The sequence below is a fragment of the Mesoplodon bidens genome (genome assembly GCF_964165515.1).
Source record: "Mesoplodon bidens genome assembly, chromosome: 3".
NCBI classification, from domain to species: Eukaryota; Metazoa; Chordata; class Mammalia; order Artiodactyla; family Ziphiidae; genus Mesoplodon; species Mesoplodon bidens.
In genome coordinates, this window is record NC_138178.1 from 95,330,359 (window position 1) to 95,345,594 (window position 15,236).

A 15,236-nucleotide genomic window follows, 5' to 3' on the forward strand; every position below is an offset into this window, starting at 1 on the left:
TTCTCTCGCTGTCAGACCTTTCCTTGGTGCCCTCTGGAAACTTTTGCAACTAATAATAACAGTGACATATCTACTTACATAGCATTTATTAGGCACAAGAAGCTGTTCTAAGTGCTGTGCTTATATTTGTATGGGCTTATTAAATCCTCACAATGGCCCTGGGACATAGGCATTGTTATTATGTCCACTTTACAGATGGTGAAACTGAGGCACAGAGAAGTTAATTCACCCATGATCACACAGCTAGTAAATGGTAGAGCTGGGACTTGAATCTGGGAGTAAGGCTTCAGGGTCTGTGCTCTTAGTCATTAAAATATCCTGCGTCTCCCTAGGGTAAAAATTTCCCCACACACTAAACCTTTCTCAGAATGGTCTTTCAACTGCATTGTCTTTGATTTTCACATGAAAGTGCAACAAAGTACTAATATGTGCTTGGCTAGCCACTTGAAACATTTCCACAACCAGGGTCTGTAGCCTGCCACAGAAAAACAACCCCCATATACTATGAGCTCATAACTGAACATTAAAAACCATATGAGGAAAACCATAAAAGGAGGGCCAGGAGAACCAACAAATGGCAAAATTAACATGTCTAGAACTAGAAACAGAATAATCTAAAAGAAAGTATAAGCATTTAAAAAACATGATTACAGGGGCTTCCCTGATGGCACAGTGGTTAAGAATCCGCCTGCCAATGCAGGAGACACCAGTTCTAGCCCTGGTCCAGGAAGATCCCACATGCCGTGGAGCAGCTAAGCCCGTGCGCCACAACTACTGAGCCTGCGCTCTAGGGCCCATGAGCCACAGCTACTGAAGCCCGGGCACCCTAGAGCCCATGCTCTGCAACAAGAGAAGCCACCGCAGTAAGAAGCCCGTGCACCGCAACAAAGAGTAGCCCCCGCTCACCACCAACTAGAGAAAGCCGCGTGCAGCAACAAAGACCCAACGCAGCCAAAAAAAACAACGTGATTACAGATTAAAGAAGGAAAAGAGCCATAGTAAAATAACTAGACACTAGGAATAAAGAGTAAGCAGTTCGAAGTAGACCCAAATACAAATTTCAAAAAGTTTAATACCCAAGAAGCTAAAAGAAAGAAAGAAAGAAAGAAAGATGGTTTGATTACTTCCAGATGAATTGAGACTTGATAAAATGGAAGGAAGACATGAGAAATAGCATTCAGTTTGCAGAAGACAATAAATTGATGGAAAATGGAAAATATGAATGAGAGGTTAAGAGACTAGAATGAGGTCTAACGTAAATCTAATAAGAATTCCAGAAGAAGATAATAAGGAGAAAGGATAGGGCAAGATTCAGAGGCAATGGATGAAAATTTTCTGGAAATAAGGAAAATATGAATCGTAGGACTGAGGAAGTCTGCAAAATTCCAGATATTTTAGTGAGACAGCATATGGGGAAACCACCTCTCTCATATGACTTGTGTGGAGGGTCATTTTGCAATATACATAAAAAATGTGTAAGCTCTTTGACCTGGAAATTCTGCTTCTAGAAATTTATCTTCAGTAAAGAATCAGTTCACTTCCTCCAAACTTAAGTATATAAGGATGTTGATCTCAACATTGTATAATAGAGATGTATTGAAAACAGCTTTAAAAAAAACCATCAATGTGCAATAGACAAAATACATTAGGGTATAACCAGAGAAGCACTATTGCTTTTAGGAAGCTGTTAAAATGATGATATAAATCTATTTTTATTTATTGTATAGAAAGGTGGTTGTTATGGAAAAAGGTCTAGAAAAGCAGTGTGAGTAGTTGACCCCACTGGCATAATCAAAAAGTCCGTATATATAAAAAGAAGTTTGGAAGGATAAATACTTAAAGTTTACAGTTAGTTATCACTGGGTGGATAATTTTTACTTTCTTTTTTGTCCTTTTATGCATTGTCTGATATCAAATTATACTGTGTAAAGAGAAGTCTTGATTTGTATTTTAGATGAGGAGTAATGATAGAGTAATAGCAGTCCCAGGGAGAGTAGGTTTGTATTACCAGCGCCATCGTGCTCTACCTCTTATTCCCCTTTTGGTTGTGTGTGCTGTGAGTGTGTACTAATTGTGTTGCTGTGCCCACAGCCCTGGCACTGAATGTTGTCATGGAATCCAGCATTAGAAGATAAAATGGGAATATGTAGGGAGGAAGAATGGGTACAGAACTTGAATCATTTCTAAAGGGGGTTGGGTGATTTAGACCATGATGTCTAAACTAAAAAGTATCTCAAGGTTGAACACTGTGTTATTTAAAATATATGCTGAGTTATCCTTGATGTACCTTGTAAAGCTAAGAAGAATCTAAAGTGCTCATGAGATTAAATGATAAAATATGCAATTATTTTGTTTTGTTGTGTGTATATTTGTGTGCTTGCACATGTATGTGTGTTCTCATGTGTACACACACACACTTTTTAATGTGTGGCCAATCAGATTTTGAGTGTAGGTTCTCCTCTCCTGATACTTTTTTCTAATTTGGGTTCTTAGAGCCAAATGAGTCAGTTTTTAAGTGAAGACAGAGAGAGGTGGTTTAAAGAAGGGAAAGAACATAGAGGCTTCTTTAGCTTCAGGTTCTTAGGAAAAGGGATTAGGCTTCAGATGCCTCGTAGAGTTTTATAAGTAAGTGGAGATACAATGTGATTATAGCCATCTCGGGTTTTTCAATAATAACTCATTGAAAACAAGTTTCCTGATTTGCAAGCATGGACATACTAATAAAATGTGTGATTTAAGAAAAAACAATAAAAAAGTGTGCCTGACATAATTGGGAGGGAGAGAGAAAGATAAGAGAGTTAGAGTATGAGGGTAATGATGGAGATTAGTTTCAAAGAAATCTACTGTATGCACGAGAGACCTTTGCCCACAGCCTTTTCTCTCCTTTGCAATGAATTTTCCTGTTTGTTATACAAAATGTTTTATTCAGTGTAACCTACCAAGCGACAAAGATTAACAGTGATAGAGAAATAGAAAATCCTATGGGTCTTGTTTTATAAAGCAGAAGGATGGTCTTTATAGGAAGTCCCCTAGTGGACTGGAGGCAGCCCCGATATTAACAACTGAAGATACCATGACAGTCTCCTCATGGCAGATTTCTTTTTTTTAAATTAATTAATTAATTAATTAATTAATTAATTAATTTATGGCTGTGTTGGGTCTTTGTTGCTGCACGCGGCTTTCTCTAGTTGGTGGTGAGCGGGGGCTACTCTTTGTTGCGGTGCGCGGGCTTCTCACTGTTGTGGCTTCTCTTGTTGCGGAGCACGGGCTCTAGGTGCTCAGGCTTCAGTAGTTGTGGCACGTGGGCTCAGTAGTTGTGGCTTGTGGGCTCTAGAGTGCAGGCTCAGTAGTTGTGGTGCATGGGCTTAGCTGCTCCACGGCATGTGGGATCTTCCTGGGCCAGGGCTTGAACCCGTGTCCCTTGCATTGGCAGGCGGATTCTTAACTACTGCACCACCAGGGAAGTCCTACAGCAGATTTCTTTAAGTGGGCAATTTCATTATTAGATGGTTACCAGATTTTAAGTCCTATCTGTAAAACTTAAGTGAGGAAAGATGCTTCAGCCAGATCCTAATCTGCATTTCAGGGGGAAAGGCCAGGAAAAAAAAAATCCCCATATTGATGGAGCTTCAAATACATCATTATTGCTCAGTCTGTAACCTTGGTGACAGGAAAGCGTGAGGGCGCCTGAGGCGGTAACATTAGTATAAACAGCTTTTCTATTGAACAAACGTGTGTATATATTCACACTGTGAATTTCATCTCACTGAGTCAGCATATTTATGTAAGGAAAGTTTGGTAGAGAATTTCCTGGAAGCAGCTGGCCTACTTACCTAAATGCAGTGCCCTTTTTTTTTTTTCTGGCAGATAAGAAGTAGCTGTAGACTACTGTGTCTGAAAAGAGACTCTTGACAGTAAGTTATGTCAGCATCTGAGGCAGCGAGGCAGCTCCTGGTGGCGACTTCGGCTGCAGCCCTGAGCCCTGTGCTCCCCTCCCCTGGCACCATGCTGTCCTTCCGCATGAGGCTGAGCTGTTGCCTCAGTCATTAGAGGGCATTCTCTGTGCCTGTGCCCAGGAGAGAGCAATGTCCTTGGGTCATGACTGACTAGCCATGTGGACCTGGATCTTTCACCAGGTAAAATCTCCCCTGGTAACGTAGGCTGCCCCGCATACCTGACGACTAGGGCCCTGTGAGACGCTGGGGATGAAGGCTACAGTCTCTGTCTAGATGTGGCATTTCTGAAACTTCAGTCTGGCGGCCAACTCTATCTGAAGTGCTTGTTACAAATGCAGGTTCCCAGTTCTATACCTATAACTATGATTCAGGATGTCTGGTATAGTACTTCTGATGCATAGTGAGATTTGGGAACTACTGACTCAGAATAGCCTCTCATGACATTCCTACTACGAAACGGATTATCTTACTGTAGGGACTTTTGATTACTGTTTGTTCTCTTTCAAATTCATTCATCTAAATAGTTACTGAATGCCTGTTCCGTGCCAGATACTGAACTAGGCAGTGGAGTTATGATAGTGAACAAGACTGACATGTTTTTTTATCCTCATGAAATGAAGGGAAAATGAGTAAACAAATTAATAATTATGATAAGAGCTGAGAAGGCCACAACAGGATATTATAAGAGAGTATGCTGGAGGGAGGAGCAGTGAGTATTTAAAATAAAAATATGGTTAGCAGAGGCCTCTTTGAGGAGGCAGCAATTATACTGAGACCTGGATTAAAAGGAATCAGACACACGAGGACCGTGCTAGGCAGTATAAAAAACTTGTGCACAGGCGTGGAGACCAGATCAGCCTCGTTGTGTTTCAAGAACAGAAAAAACGGGCAGCGTAGCCAGTGCCCAGCAAGCCAGGGGCAGCGTGGCGTGAGATTAGGCAGGTTGGCCCTGGATCGTGTAGGCTCTGGAGGACAATGGGTGGGCAGAACAGACCGAGAAGGGGTGGAGAGTCAGATGTTCAGTGGGACAGGAGTCGGGAGTTGAGAGGAGAGGCCTAGTCTGGGCCATGAATGTGGGAGTCACCAGCATTTCAGTGGAGAACCACCTGAATGGGTGATTTAAACTAGGGAGAAGCTGGAGAGAGAGGATGGGAAAGGGCCTGGTGAAGAAGACTGGGGGCAGCCAGGGCCTGGGAGAGGTGGGAGGAACACCAGGAGGCTGTAGGCCTGTGGAAGCCACAGGAGGAAGATGCTCAGAGAGGGACAGGCAAGTGTGTTATTGACACTAAAGGTCTAGAACAGTGCAGGCCTGTCCAGCGGCCGCCAGCTGCATGTGGCTATGGAGCCCTTGAAATGTGACAAGTGTGAACTGAAAATGTGTTGTAAGTGTAAAATAAAACATACAGCATGCACACCTAAAAAGAATACAGTGTTATATATTAATTATATTTCAATTTAAAAAATGCACGCCAGGGGTTTCCCTGGTGGTGCAGTGGTTGAGAATCTGCCTGCCAATGCAGGGCACACGGGTTCAATCCCTGGTCCGGGAAGATCCCACATGCTGCGGAGCAACTAAGCCCGCGTGCCACAACTACTGAGTCTGTGCTCTAGAGCCCGTGGTCCGCAACAAGAGAAGCCACTGCAATGAGAAGCCTGTGCACCACAACGAAGAGTAGCCCCCACTCGCTGCAACTGGAGAAAGCCCGAGCGCAGCAATGAAGACCCAACGCAGCCAAAAATAAATAAATAAAAAACAAAACAAACAAAAAAACTCATGCCACATTTCAAAGATGTAGCACAAAAATAAGAATGAATATATTACTTTAATACTTTTTAAAGTAATGATGACGTTGAAATGATAATGTTTGGCATAGATTGGGTTCAATAATATACACTATTAAAATTTCACCTGCTTCTTTTTACTTTTTAAAAATATCACTACTAGGAAATTTTAAGCCACATGTGTGGCTTTCGTCCTGTTTCTGTTACAGAGTTTGGTAAGGCGAGGTTATTTGCAAACTTGGTCAGAGTAGACTGGCTGAGGTTAGGTAATCCCTAGCCGACTGTTTATACTCAGGTGAGACAGAATCATCATCATAATACTATTATGCCTAAAATTAAATAGCAAAACTCACCACTAAAAAATTCTTCTAGACTTTTTGATACTTATGAAAGTGATTTAATAATTTCACATAAATTGACTATCATATGCCTTTAAATTCTTTGAAATGAACTCTCAAACATGGTTTTTCAATCTTTTTTTTAACCTGTATTTTCTTTCTTTCTTTTTTGTCTTCTTTCTTTTTATTTAAACATTTTTTTTTTGTTTTTATTTTTGCCTATCTGGCCAGGAAACTTCATGGTGTTATGGTTGACTTGCCGCACAACCGTGTTCAAATCTGTCACCAACAGGTTCATTAAAAACCTGGCCTGCTCGGGGATTTGTGCCAGCCTGGTCTGCGTGCCCTTCGACATCATCCTCAGCACCAGTCCTCACTGTTGCTGGTGGATCTACACCATGCTCTTCTGCAAGGTCGTTAAGTTTTTGCACAAAGTCTTCTGCTCTGTGACTATCCTCAGCTTCCCCGCCATTGCCTTGGACAGGTAAGATCAGGTAGCCAGGGGTGCAACTTTTTTTTTTTTTAAGTGTATTGAAAAATTAGCATCATGAAGCAAATAGTGAATAGTCAGTGTTCCAAATACTGCTTTTTAGTCTGCTTGTTGTCAACAGAAAGAGAGTCGATTGCTGAAACAGATGCCTCACAGAAGACAGCAGCTCCAGAAAATGGGACCATTGAGAAAAGATGTGGCATTGGGGAGGTTACATCATGACTATGCTGGGGCAGAGCTGGATCATGATATAGTTTCAGCTTGGTTGGAATTAGCGGTATTTGCATTGCAATTTGCAGTAGATTGCTCATCAGATTGCTAACTGTGCAATTAGGGCCTTTTGAGGCAGGATGAAAACATTTCTGGAAGAACAAGAGAACAATTCAGTGGCTATTTAACAAATGATTAGACAGTCCTGTTGGACCTGGCCAGATAGCACCAGAATTCCTTTGGAGGATTTACTTCCAAGGTTTTATATTGTGATGGTGTTTGTTTTCTCTTCCCATCCTTTTTTAAAGGATGTTCATTTGGAAATAAATCTTACATCCTAGCTACTGTTGTCATACATAATTTGATCAAATTTATCAAAGTGAAGTGTGAAGTTCTCAGTAATCAACAGCTGCCTGTCTTTTCTCTTTGTCGCTAGCACTTCATGAATACAATTGAGATAATAATACATTTTAGAGAATAGAATTAAATAAGCAAAGAAGAATTGAAAAATATTTTGTGTCCACAAGAACCTTTTTTTTTTTTCTTTTAACGGTACATGGGTCTCTCACTGTTGTGGCCTCTCCCGTTGTGGAGCACAGGCTCCGGACGCGCAGCCTCAACGGCCATGGCTCACAAGCCCAGCCGCTCCGCGGCATGTGGGATCTTCCCAGACCGGGGCACGAACCCATGTCCCCTGCATCGGCAGGCGGACTCTCAACCACTGCGCCACCAGGGAAGCCCCACAAGAACTTTTGATTTCAAGATTTACAGAGAGGACAAGTTGCTGAAGGGAAAGTGCTGGCTCTTCTGACTTTATACCCTGTGATAAATTTGACTACGTTTTAGATGAATTTAGAATTTTAAAACTCTTTGTCCATTTAAAACATACTCAATACCTTAATGACCTATAAGGGTATGGATTGCAGAATCCATCTATGGAGTCACTTCAGCCTCTCTGGCTTGGAACCCTGATTTCATTAGCTGCCCAGTGTTGTCTGCGCAGAGGACACAGAGCCACACAAAGCCCCCTACATACTAGGAGAAGTCATTGACTTTGTGCTTAAGAAACAGGACTCTGGAACCAGAAGTCTGGCTTTAAGTCCTACCTATGATGCTTTCTTGCTGGTGGCTTTGGGCAAAGGCTTAACCTCTCTAAGTCTCAGTTCCCTCAGGGGTAAAACGAACTAAATGAATTATTTGTGGCCTGTGTTTGGCCACAATATTTATCTCTCTTTCTCTAGTCTTCCGTTCTGGTCGGCACATTCTTCCTTAGATATATTGTCTGCAATCATTTTACCATCAGATCTTGCAGGGAACCACTCCAGCTCCTTGACAGTTTCTCCCTAGAAACTCACCATCCACAGACAGACGAGGCAGGTGACAAAACCAAGTGACACAGGCCAGGTTGGGGTTGTGTGTCTGCATTCCTGTTCATAGGGGCCATCGCTCAGCAGATGCAGCTAATAGCTGCTTTGTGAGTATCACGACTCAGTGGGCCAGACTTCCTATTTCTTAGAAGAGAAATCAGAAATCTAGAATTCTATCATTTTTAAATGTTGGCAATTAATTTGCATTCAGAAACTTAGTATGTGGGCCCCTGGAATCCCTTCAGCAAGCTGAATGTGCACCAGGTGATGCCAATTTGCCACACCCACTTTTTGGTTACCTTGCATGTCTCTTCCATGCTCAACCAGAGGTCTGTGAACACCTGGGAAGTGCCATTGCATAGAACTGGAATAAAACCGTGAAAAGTTAGAGTGAAAAGTCTGTTTACTTCCCGGTGGGCACCCTAATGCTTTTTGTGTTGATCCATTCTGTGTTCATGGCAGGTGTGTCTTTCTGGCAGCCCCTTACTACCTGCTTGGTGAGGTCTTATGTCTGCAGTCCACATGGTGGGCTTTTCTTTCCTGAAGGTTTTTTTTTAATAGTTTTATTGAGATATAATTTACGTATCATAAAATTCATTTAAAATGTACAAGTCAGTGAATTTTAGTATATGTACAGTTGTGCAGCCATGACCACAATTGAACTTTAGAATATTTCCATCACCCTAAAAAGAAACCTTGTGTTCATTTACAGTTATTCCCCATTCCCACCCCCAGACCTAGGCCACCACTAATCTACTTTCTGTCTCTGTATGGGGGGACATTTCATATAAGTGGAATCATACAATATGTGTTCTTTTGTGCCTGGCTTCTTTTACTCAGCATAATGTTTTCAAGGTTCATCCATGTTATAGCAGGTATCAGTACTTCTTTTTTTCTCTTTCCAGCTTTATTGAGTTATAGTTGACATACAGCACTGTACAAGCTTAAGGTCTATGGCATAATGACTTCTCTTACACATATTGTGAAATGATTCACTATAAATTTAGTTAACATCCATCATCTCATATAGGTAGCAAAAAATGTTTATTTTCCTTGTAATGAGAACTCATGAACTACTCTCTTAACTTACTTCATTCCTTTTTATTGCCGAATAATATTCCCATTGTATGCATATACCACATTTTGTTTATCCATTTACTAGTTGATGGACATTCGGGTTGTTTCCACTTTTTGGCTATTATAACTAATGCTGCTATGAATCCTGAAGGTTTTTTAAGAATAGGATTCAACAAGAGTGGGAACACTTTATTCTGGACAGGTTGCTATTCTACCTGGAAGCAATGCAATAATCCCTGTGAGTTATTTTGAGTCTTTGGTTTTAGGCAAGAAAATATGCAAATAATAAGAAATCCTTATTTTCTTTCCAGCAGAAAATCTACTGTATTTTTGCCATCATTTTTTTTCAGTGTGTCTTTTATTTTTATTTTTTTTAATTGAAGTATAGTTGATTTACAATGTTTCAGGTATACAGCAAAGTGATTCAATTATATATATATGTGTGTGTGTATATATTCTATTTTAGATTCTTTTCCATTATAGATAATTACAAGGTATTGAATATAGTTCCCTGTGCTACACAGTAGGTCCTTGTTGTTTATCTATTTTGTATATTGTAGTGTATATCTATTAATCCAAAATTCCTAGTTTTTAAAAAAGATAAGCAAGTTCTTTTAGTAGAAAAGCAAGTTTGGTAAATTCCTATTTCATTATTCAGAGATGCAGATTACTGGAAAGTATAGGTTTGTTGTGCATGAAGACAAAGGGAAAACAGTTCTTTCTCTCACTTCTTTCCCAGATATTTGTTTCGTGGCACCAAGTCAGCAAGTGAATTGGGAGGCCACCTACACTTCCTGCATCATCCTCTAGAGACGCACACACTAACAAAATGATGTATAGTGAGCTTGATAGTGAGCTTGTGTGCTTGTGCTGCAGTCTATTTCCCAACCTAGAATGGAATAAAAAATGATGGGAAGCCTGGGTTTGTTACCTGTCACTTAGCAAATGGGAATCAGAGACAGTGGGCGTGTATTCATGCGTGGGCGTGGGGCCATCACACTGGATTTATTGAGCGGTGGTTAGAAAAGCTTCTCCGTATTCAGAGAAAAACAGTTGAGAGCATGTATAACTTATACATTTCTTTCTCTTTTTTTCCCTTCCCAGAAAGTGATCTAGAACACATTTTACTGCACTCCATCCATCTCTGGTCATCCGTGATCGTGTTGTGTTTGCATCATCTCTCCCCCAGCTTGTCCCCTGCCAGACTCCACCACAGGGCCGCTTGCTCTTGACATTTTCCCAGGTGCTCCCCTTCTCCGCCTCCTTTGTGCGTCGCTCCAGTAGAGCCATCATCTGCTCGGTTACAATTGTTTGTTTACATGCCCCCTTTCCCCATTTAGTTAAGAAACATTCCCGTGCGTCCTTCCATCTTTGCAGTCCAGTGCCTGGCAATACCTAGCACATAGGTGGTGCTCAGAAATCCTTGTGACAGAAGGCATGCCTGCTCAGCTGGCCCCATGAGGGAATGCATGTTAATAGGGTTGGAAGGTCGACTCCAGCATTAGCTGACTGCACAGACGTGGGCCGAGCTAAGGTGAAGAAACTCGCCATATCTCTGAGGGCTGCTGGCTGCCCTTTCATGACAGATGTGGTTCTAGAGTCTAACAAAGTACTTGGTTTCCCCCAGTCATAGGTGATATTGAAACAAGGTGCTTTTGGAATTCTGATTAGGTGGTTATAGAATAATCAAGTCAAGCTTGAAGGAAAAAAGTCTTCCCTGATTTTAACAAAAATCTAATCATGAAGGCATTTTAAGTCTATTAATTGCTCTTAGGGGTACTGAGTGATTTTCATGGGAACAAGGGCGATTGAGCAGGCATGATTTTTTTCAGTCAAATTGATCTTGTGGAAGGATTTTGTCAGAGTCCCTCCCTCACACTGGCTTCTTCTGCCCCAGGTGGCTGTAAATGCTAGTGATATCCATGCATATCCACTGTGGCACGAGTCTCCTTTGGATTTGTGTGCAGACACATTTTCTTTCTCTTAGTGGCTTTGAAAATTGCCCTCAAGCTCCTCTAGCCCAGGTAAAAATTTTTTTTACAAATTACCCTTTACCCTTAAATTGAAAAAGAGGTGTCTTTCCAGCAGAGGGAGATATCCTTTATATCGAGGGCACTGTTTTGGATTTAGTCCTGGTGGCAATAATTATAAAGCTAACTGTGAATTGTACAGCAAAATCCTCAAAACTTAAGGTCTAGCTTCCTAATTCCCCCAGTGGTTTCCTCTGTCTTAGGCAGAGTAGAGGAAATTGACCCTTTCTTTCCTCCTTCCTACTTTTAGTAATATAGATTCCCCTAATTAAAGTGTATCTTCTGTGAAATGAATTTTGCTTGTGCGTTTGGCAGGTACTACTCAGTCCTCTATCCGCTGGAGAGAAAAATATCTGATGCAAAGTCCCGAGAACTAGTGATATACATCTGGGCCCATGCCGTGGTGGCCAGCGTCCCTGTGTTTGCGGTGACCAACGTGGCTGACATCTATGCCATGTCCACCTGCACGGAAGTCTGGAGCAACTCGTTGGGCCACCTGGTGTACGTTCTGGTCTACAACATCACCACGGTCATCGTGCCTGTGGCTGTGGTATTCCTCTTCTTGATACTGATCCGCCGGGCCCTGAGTGCCAGTCAGAAGAAGAAGGTCATCATAGCAGCGCTGCGGACCCCGCAGAACACCATCTCTATCCCCTTCGCCTCCCAGCGGGAGGCCGAGCTGCACGCCACCCTGCTGTCCATGGTGATGGTCTTCATCTTATGCAGCGTGCCCTATGCCACACTGGTCGTCTACCAGACTGTGCTCAATGTCCCCAACACTTCTGTCTTCTTGTTGCTCACCGCCATTTGGCTGCCCAAAGTCTCTCTGCTGGCGAACCCTGTACTCTTCCTTACTGTGAACAAATCTATCCGCAAGTGCTTGGTAGGGACCTTGGTACAACTGCACCACCGCTACAGTCGCCGGAATGTGGTGGGCACAGGGAGCGGGGTGGCCGATGCCAGCCTGGAGCCCAGCATGCGCTCGGGCAGCCAGCTCCTGGAGATGTTCCACATTGGGCAGCAGCAGATCTTTAAGCCCACAGATGACGAGGAAGAGAGTGAAGCCAAGTATGCCGGCTCAGCTGAACTCCAGGCCAGGGAGCTACTTCCCACCTGCCTGGAGGTAGAGCAGGGGCCGCGGTTTGCTACCCCTGCACCACCCCCAGGCACAGTGGACTCTATATCCCAGGTGGCACCAGCAGTCCCTGTGGAACCTGAGACATTCCCTGACAGGTATTCCCTGCAATTCGGCTTTGGGCCATTTGAGTTGCCTCCACAGTGGCTCTCGGAGACCCGAAATAGCAAGAAGAGGCTGCTTCCCCCCTTGGGCAACACCCCAGAAGAGCTGATCCAGACAAAGATGCCCAAGGTAGGCAGGGTGGAGCGGAAGATGAGCAGAAACAATAAAGTGAGCATCTTCCCAAAGGTGGATTCCTAGCAAGTCTTGTAAATCCCTGGAAGCAACAGACCTTCCACATTCCTGCCCTCCCTTCACTGGGCCTATGATTTGTCTGATCTCCTTGCAACCCAGTATGGGTTGATTCCTCCTTTATGGGCCAGATGCTTTTGAATGAGAGAGAAATCTATATAAAATCGTATGTCCTCTTTATTGAGGGCGTATATATATATATTTATACACATATATATATATATATTTATCTCAGTGATCCACAGTAAAGTCCACATTCCTCTCTGTGGAGACAAAAGCTGGGTAGTGGGAAACGGGTCTTGGGTGGGTTCTCTGTGTGCATTTTCTGGGGATATCTCAGTTCCGGGCCCTGCAGAGAATACGTGGAGAGAAGAATGTCTATGAGTTCAAAGGAAGCAGGGGCACTCTAAGAGAAGCCCAAGATAATTATGGAGCCGTGTGGCCACAAGAAAATGCCTACTTGATCGACTTTAAAATGACAAATATTCAAAATGGTTTATATTGATCTGTATCTTTAGGGAAGATAGAACCTTGGCGTTTGATACCTTTTTCCTGGACGGCCTGATCACATGACTCAGTTTCTCCCGATGCCCTTCATCTCCTTCGCTGGGATGTAGGTGACGGATGAATGAATATTGCACCCCCATTTGACAGACATGGCAATAGATGTGCCCAGGGATTAGGAAGATATTCTGTCCTTGATTATCCTGACCATCTCCTGGCATCACTAAGGCCTCAGAAAGAGAAGTTCGCAGTGTTGGTTGGAAAACACTGCAAGCTTTTATCATGTCTTTCCCCCTTAAGTTGTGTTTTTTTCAACAAATGAGAGAGAAGCTTAGAAGTGGAGAAGAAAGACTGAGAAATATCCACACTCTGTAGAGTTTTCTCTTCCTACATGGTCTCAATGTGAAAGATTTTATGCAGCAATCAGCAGGGGTAAACTGTATCGAAAAAGATTTGTGCCAACTTCTGGAATTAAAGGTCCTTTAAAAAGGCAAAGTTAGGATAAATGGGGTCCTCTGGAAACGTCAAGCTAAAAATACTTGATTAGGAAAAGTGAGTCTGCCCAAGAGTGGGAAAAGTTGGTTCCCTTCCAAGGAGGACTGCAGACCCCATGTGTCGCCAGTCTCATTTTCAGTCTGTTTGTACGACTGTGGTTCTCCCTTCAATTTGGGCGCAAAGGAGGAACAGAACATGGAGAAGGAATTCATCACTGTACAATGCCAAGGCAATACCTAGCCCAGGTGAGCTCTCCACTTACTCCTTCCCAGTGAAGTTGTAGCAGGAGCCAGACAGGATGGAAGAGGGAGGACAGTGTCCTCCATTGATCAGTCGCCTGAGGGCTCTCACAGCAATTCGAGTCTACTTTGGGGTGGGCTTCACCAGGTTGAATTCAAACCACAAAGGAAACTTCACTCTTAAGGAGAGCAAATCAAGCGCCAGGTCTGCTCTTCTCTGGAGGGCGTTTTGTTCCTGTTCATAGTATGGAAGGGAGCCAATCCAGTGCCTTGAGCAAGCTTCAAGGGAGGGGGCATCCTCAGCGGCAAAGAACACATCCCAGTGGCAGGGGTCCTCACGGATCTTCTCCTTGAACCACACAGGCCCTTGTCCCTCGTAGGAAGGTCGGACTATGTGTAGGGAGTTGCCTTTTCCTGTCCTTTCCTGGGTGTGCTGTCTTGTGATTCCTGAATGTGAACCCAAAGACCCTTGTCCAGAGGAGGGAGTGCCTTCCTCTTTGTGTTCGTCTCTTTGAAGCATTGTGTGCTCACAGCGGAAACGGGGGCCCGCCACCCCCTCTCCCGGGGCCCCTGTGTGCGCTCTGGAGCTCCTTGCCCTGATGCTTCCCGTTGTGGCCCTTCAAGCTTATCTTTCAAACCGTCACAGTTGTTATAGCATTCATCAAGGGGAAACATAACCTGTCAGAAACTTGTGTGCACTTTAGAAGAATCTGTCAAATGTAGCCACGTTGGTGTCATTCTGGTAACATATATGTACAACTTAATAAATTCTGGTGAGCCGGAATTTGATAGATGTTACTTATGTATGTTTGAAGCAGTTGGTTGACTTCTAACACGTCATGGCTAGGTGTATTTCTATACTCTTTGAAGAATTATGTTTTAATAAAAAATTGAAAAGCAGTTTCTGAACTCAAAAAAGGTTGTCTGAGTGATTTTTTGTTTGTTTTCTTTTTTTCCCCCTCTCAAGTGTATACTATCTGAACCTCTCTCTTCCTGTGTGATCTCAAAAGAAAGGTGTTTATTTTCCTCCCAACATGCAGATGCAGCATTCTAGTAGCATTTTCTTATGTTGTTGCAACTTGAAAAATGAATTCCCAAAGAAGAAACTGCAATTTTTGAATAAATGTCCCAAACCTGGGTTCCAAATGGAATTGGTGGATGGTTTGCTCAAACGTATAGGTGGAGCTACACGGGGAAGAGTGTAGTGCAGCCGTCATTACCCCTTATGGTTGGGGCCATGGCCTTGAGGTCAGATGGCCCATGTTTGAGTCCTGACTCTACCACTGACCCACCTTGTGACCTTGAGCATGTGAGGTAAT

At 43.0% G+C, this 15,236-nt stretch overlaps 1 protein-coding gene across 2 annotated transcripts in view; it reads left to right on the forward strand.

Annotated features, from left to right (window-relative positions):
* The window catches only part of GPR176 (G protein-coupled receptor 176), a 97,262-nt gene extending 82,438 nt beyond the window's left edge, over positions 1 to 14,824 (forward strand). The window contains exons 2-3 of one of the 2 annotated variants that reach the window (XM_081227116.1): positions 6,308 to 6,560; positions 11,566 to 14,824. In XM_081227116.1, coding sequence (XP_081083242.1) covers positions 6,308 to 6,560; positions 11,566 to 12,688 — 1,376 coding nt within the window. In that variant the 3' untranslated portion in view covers positions 12,689 to 14,824. The remainder of the gene's footprint in view (positions 1 to 6,307; positions 6,561 to 11,565) is intronic. The other variant, XM_081227115.1, reaches the window with a different exon arrangement.
* The last annotated feature ends 412 nt before the right edge of the window (positions 14,825 to 15,236 follow it).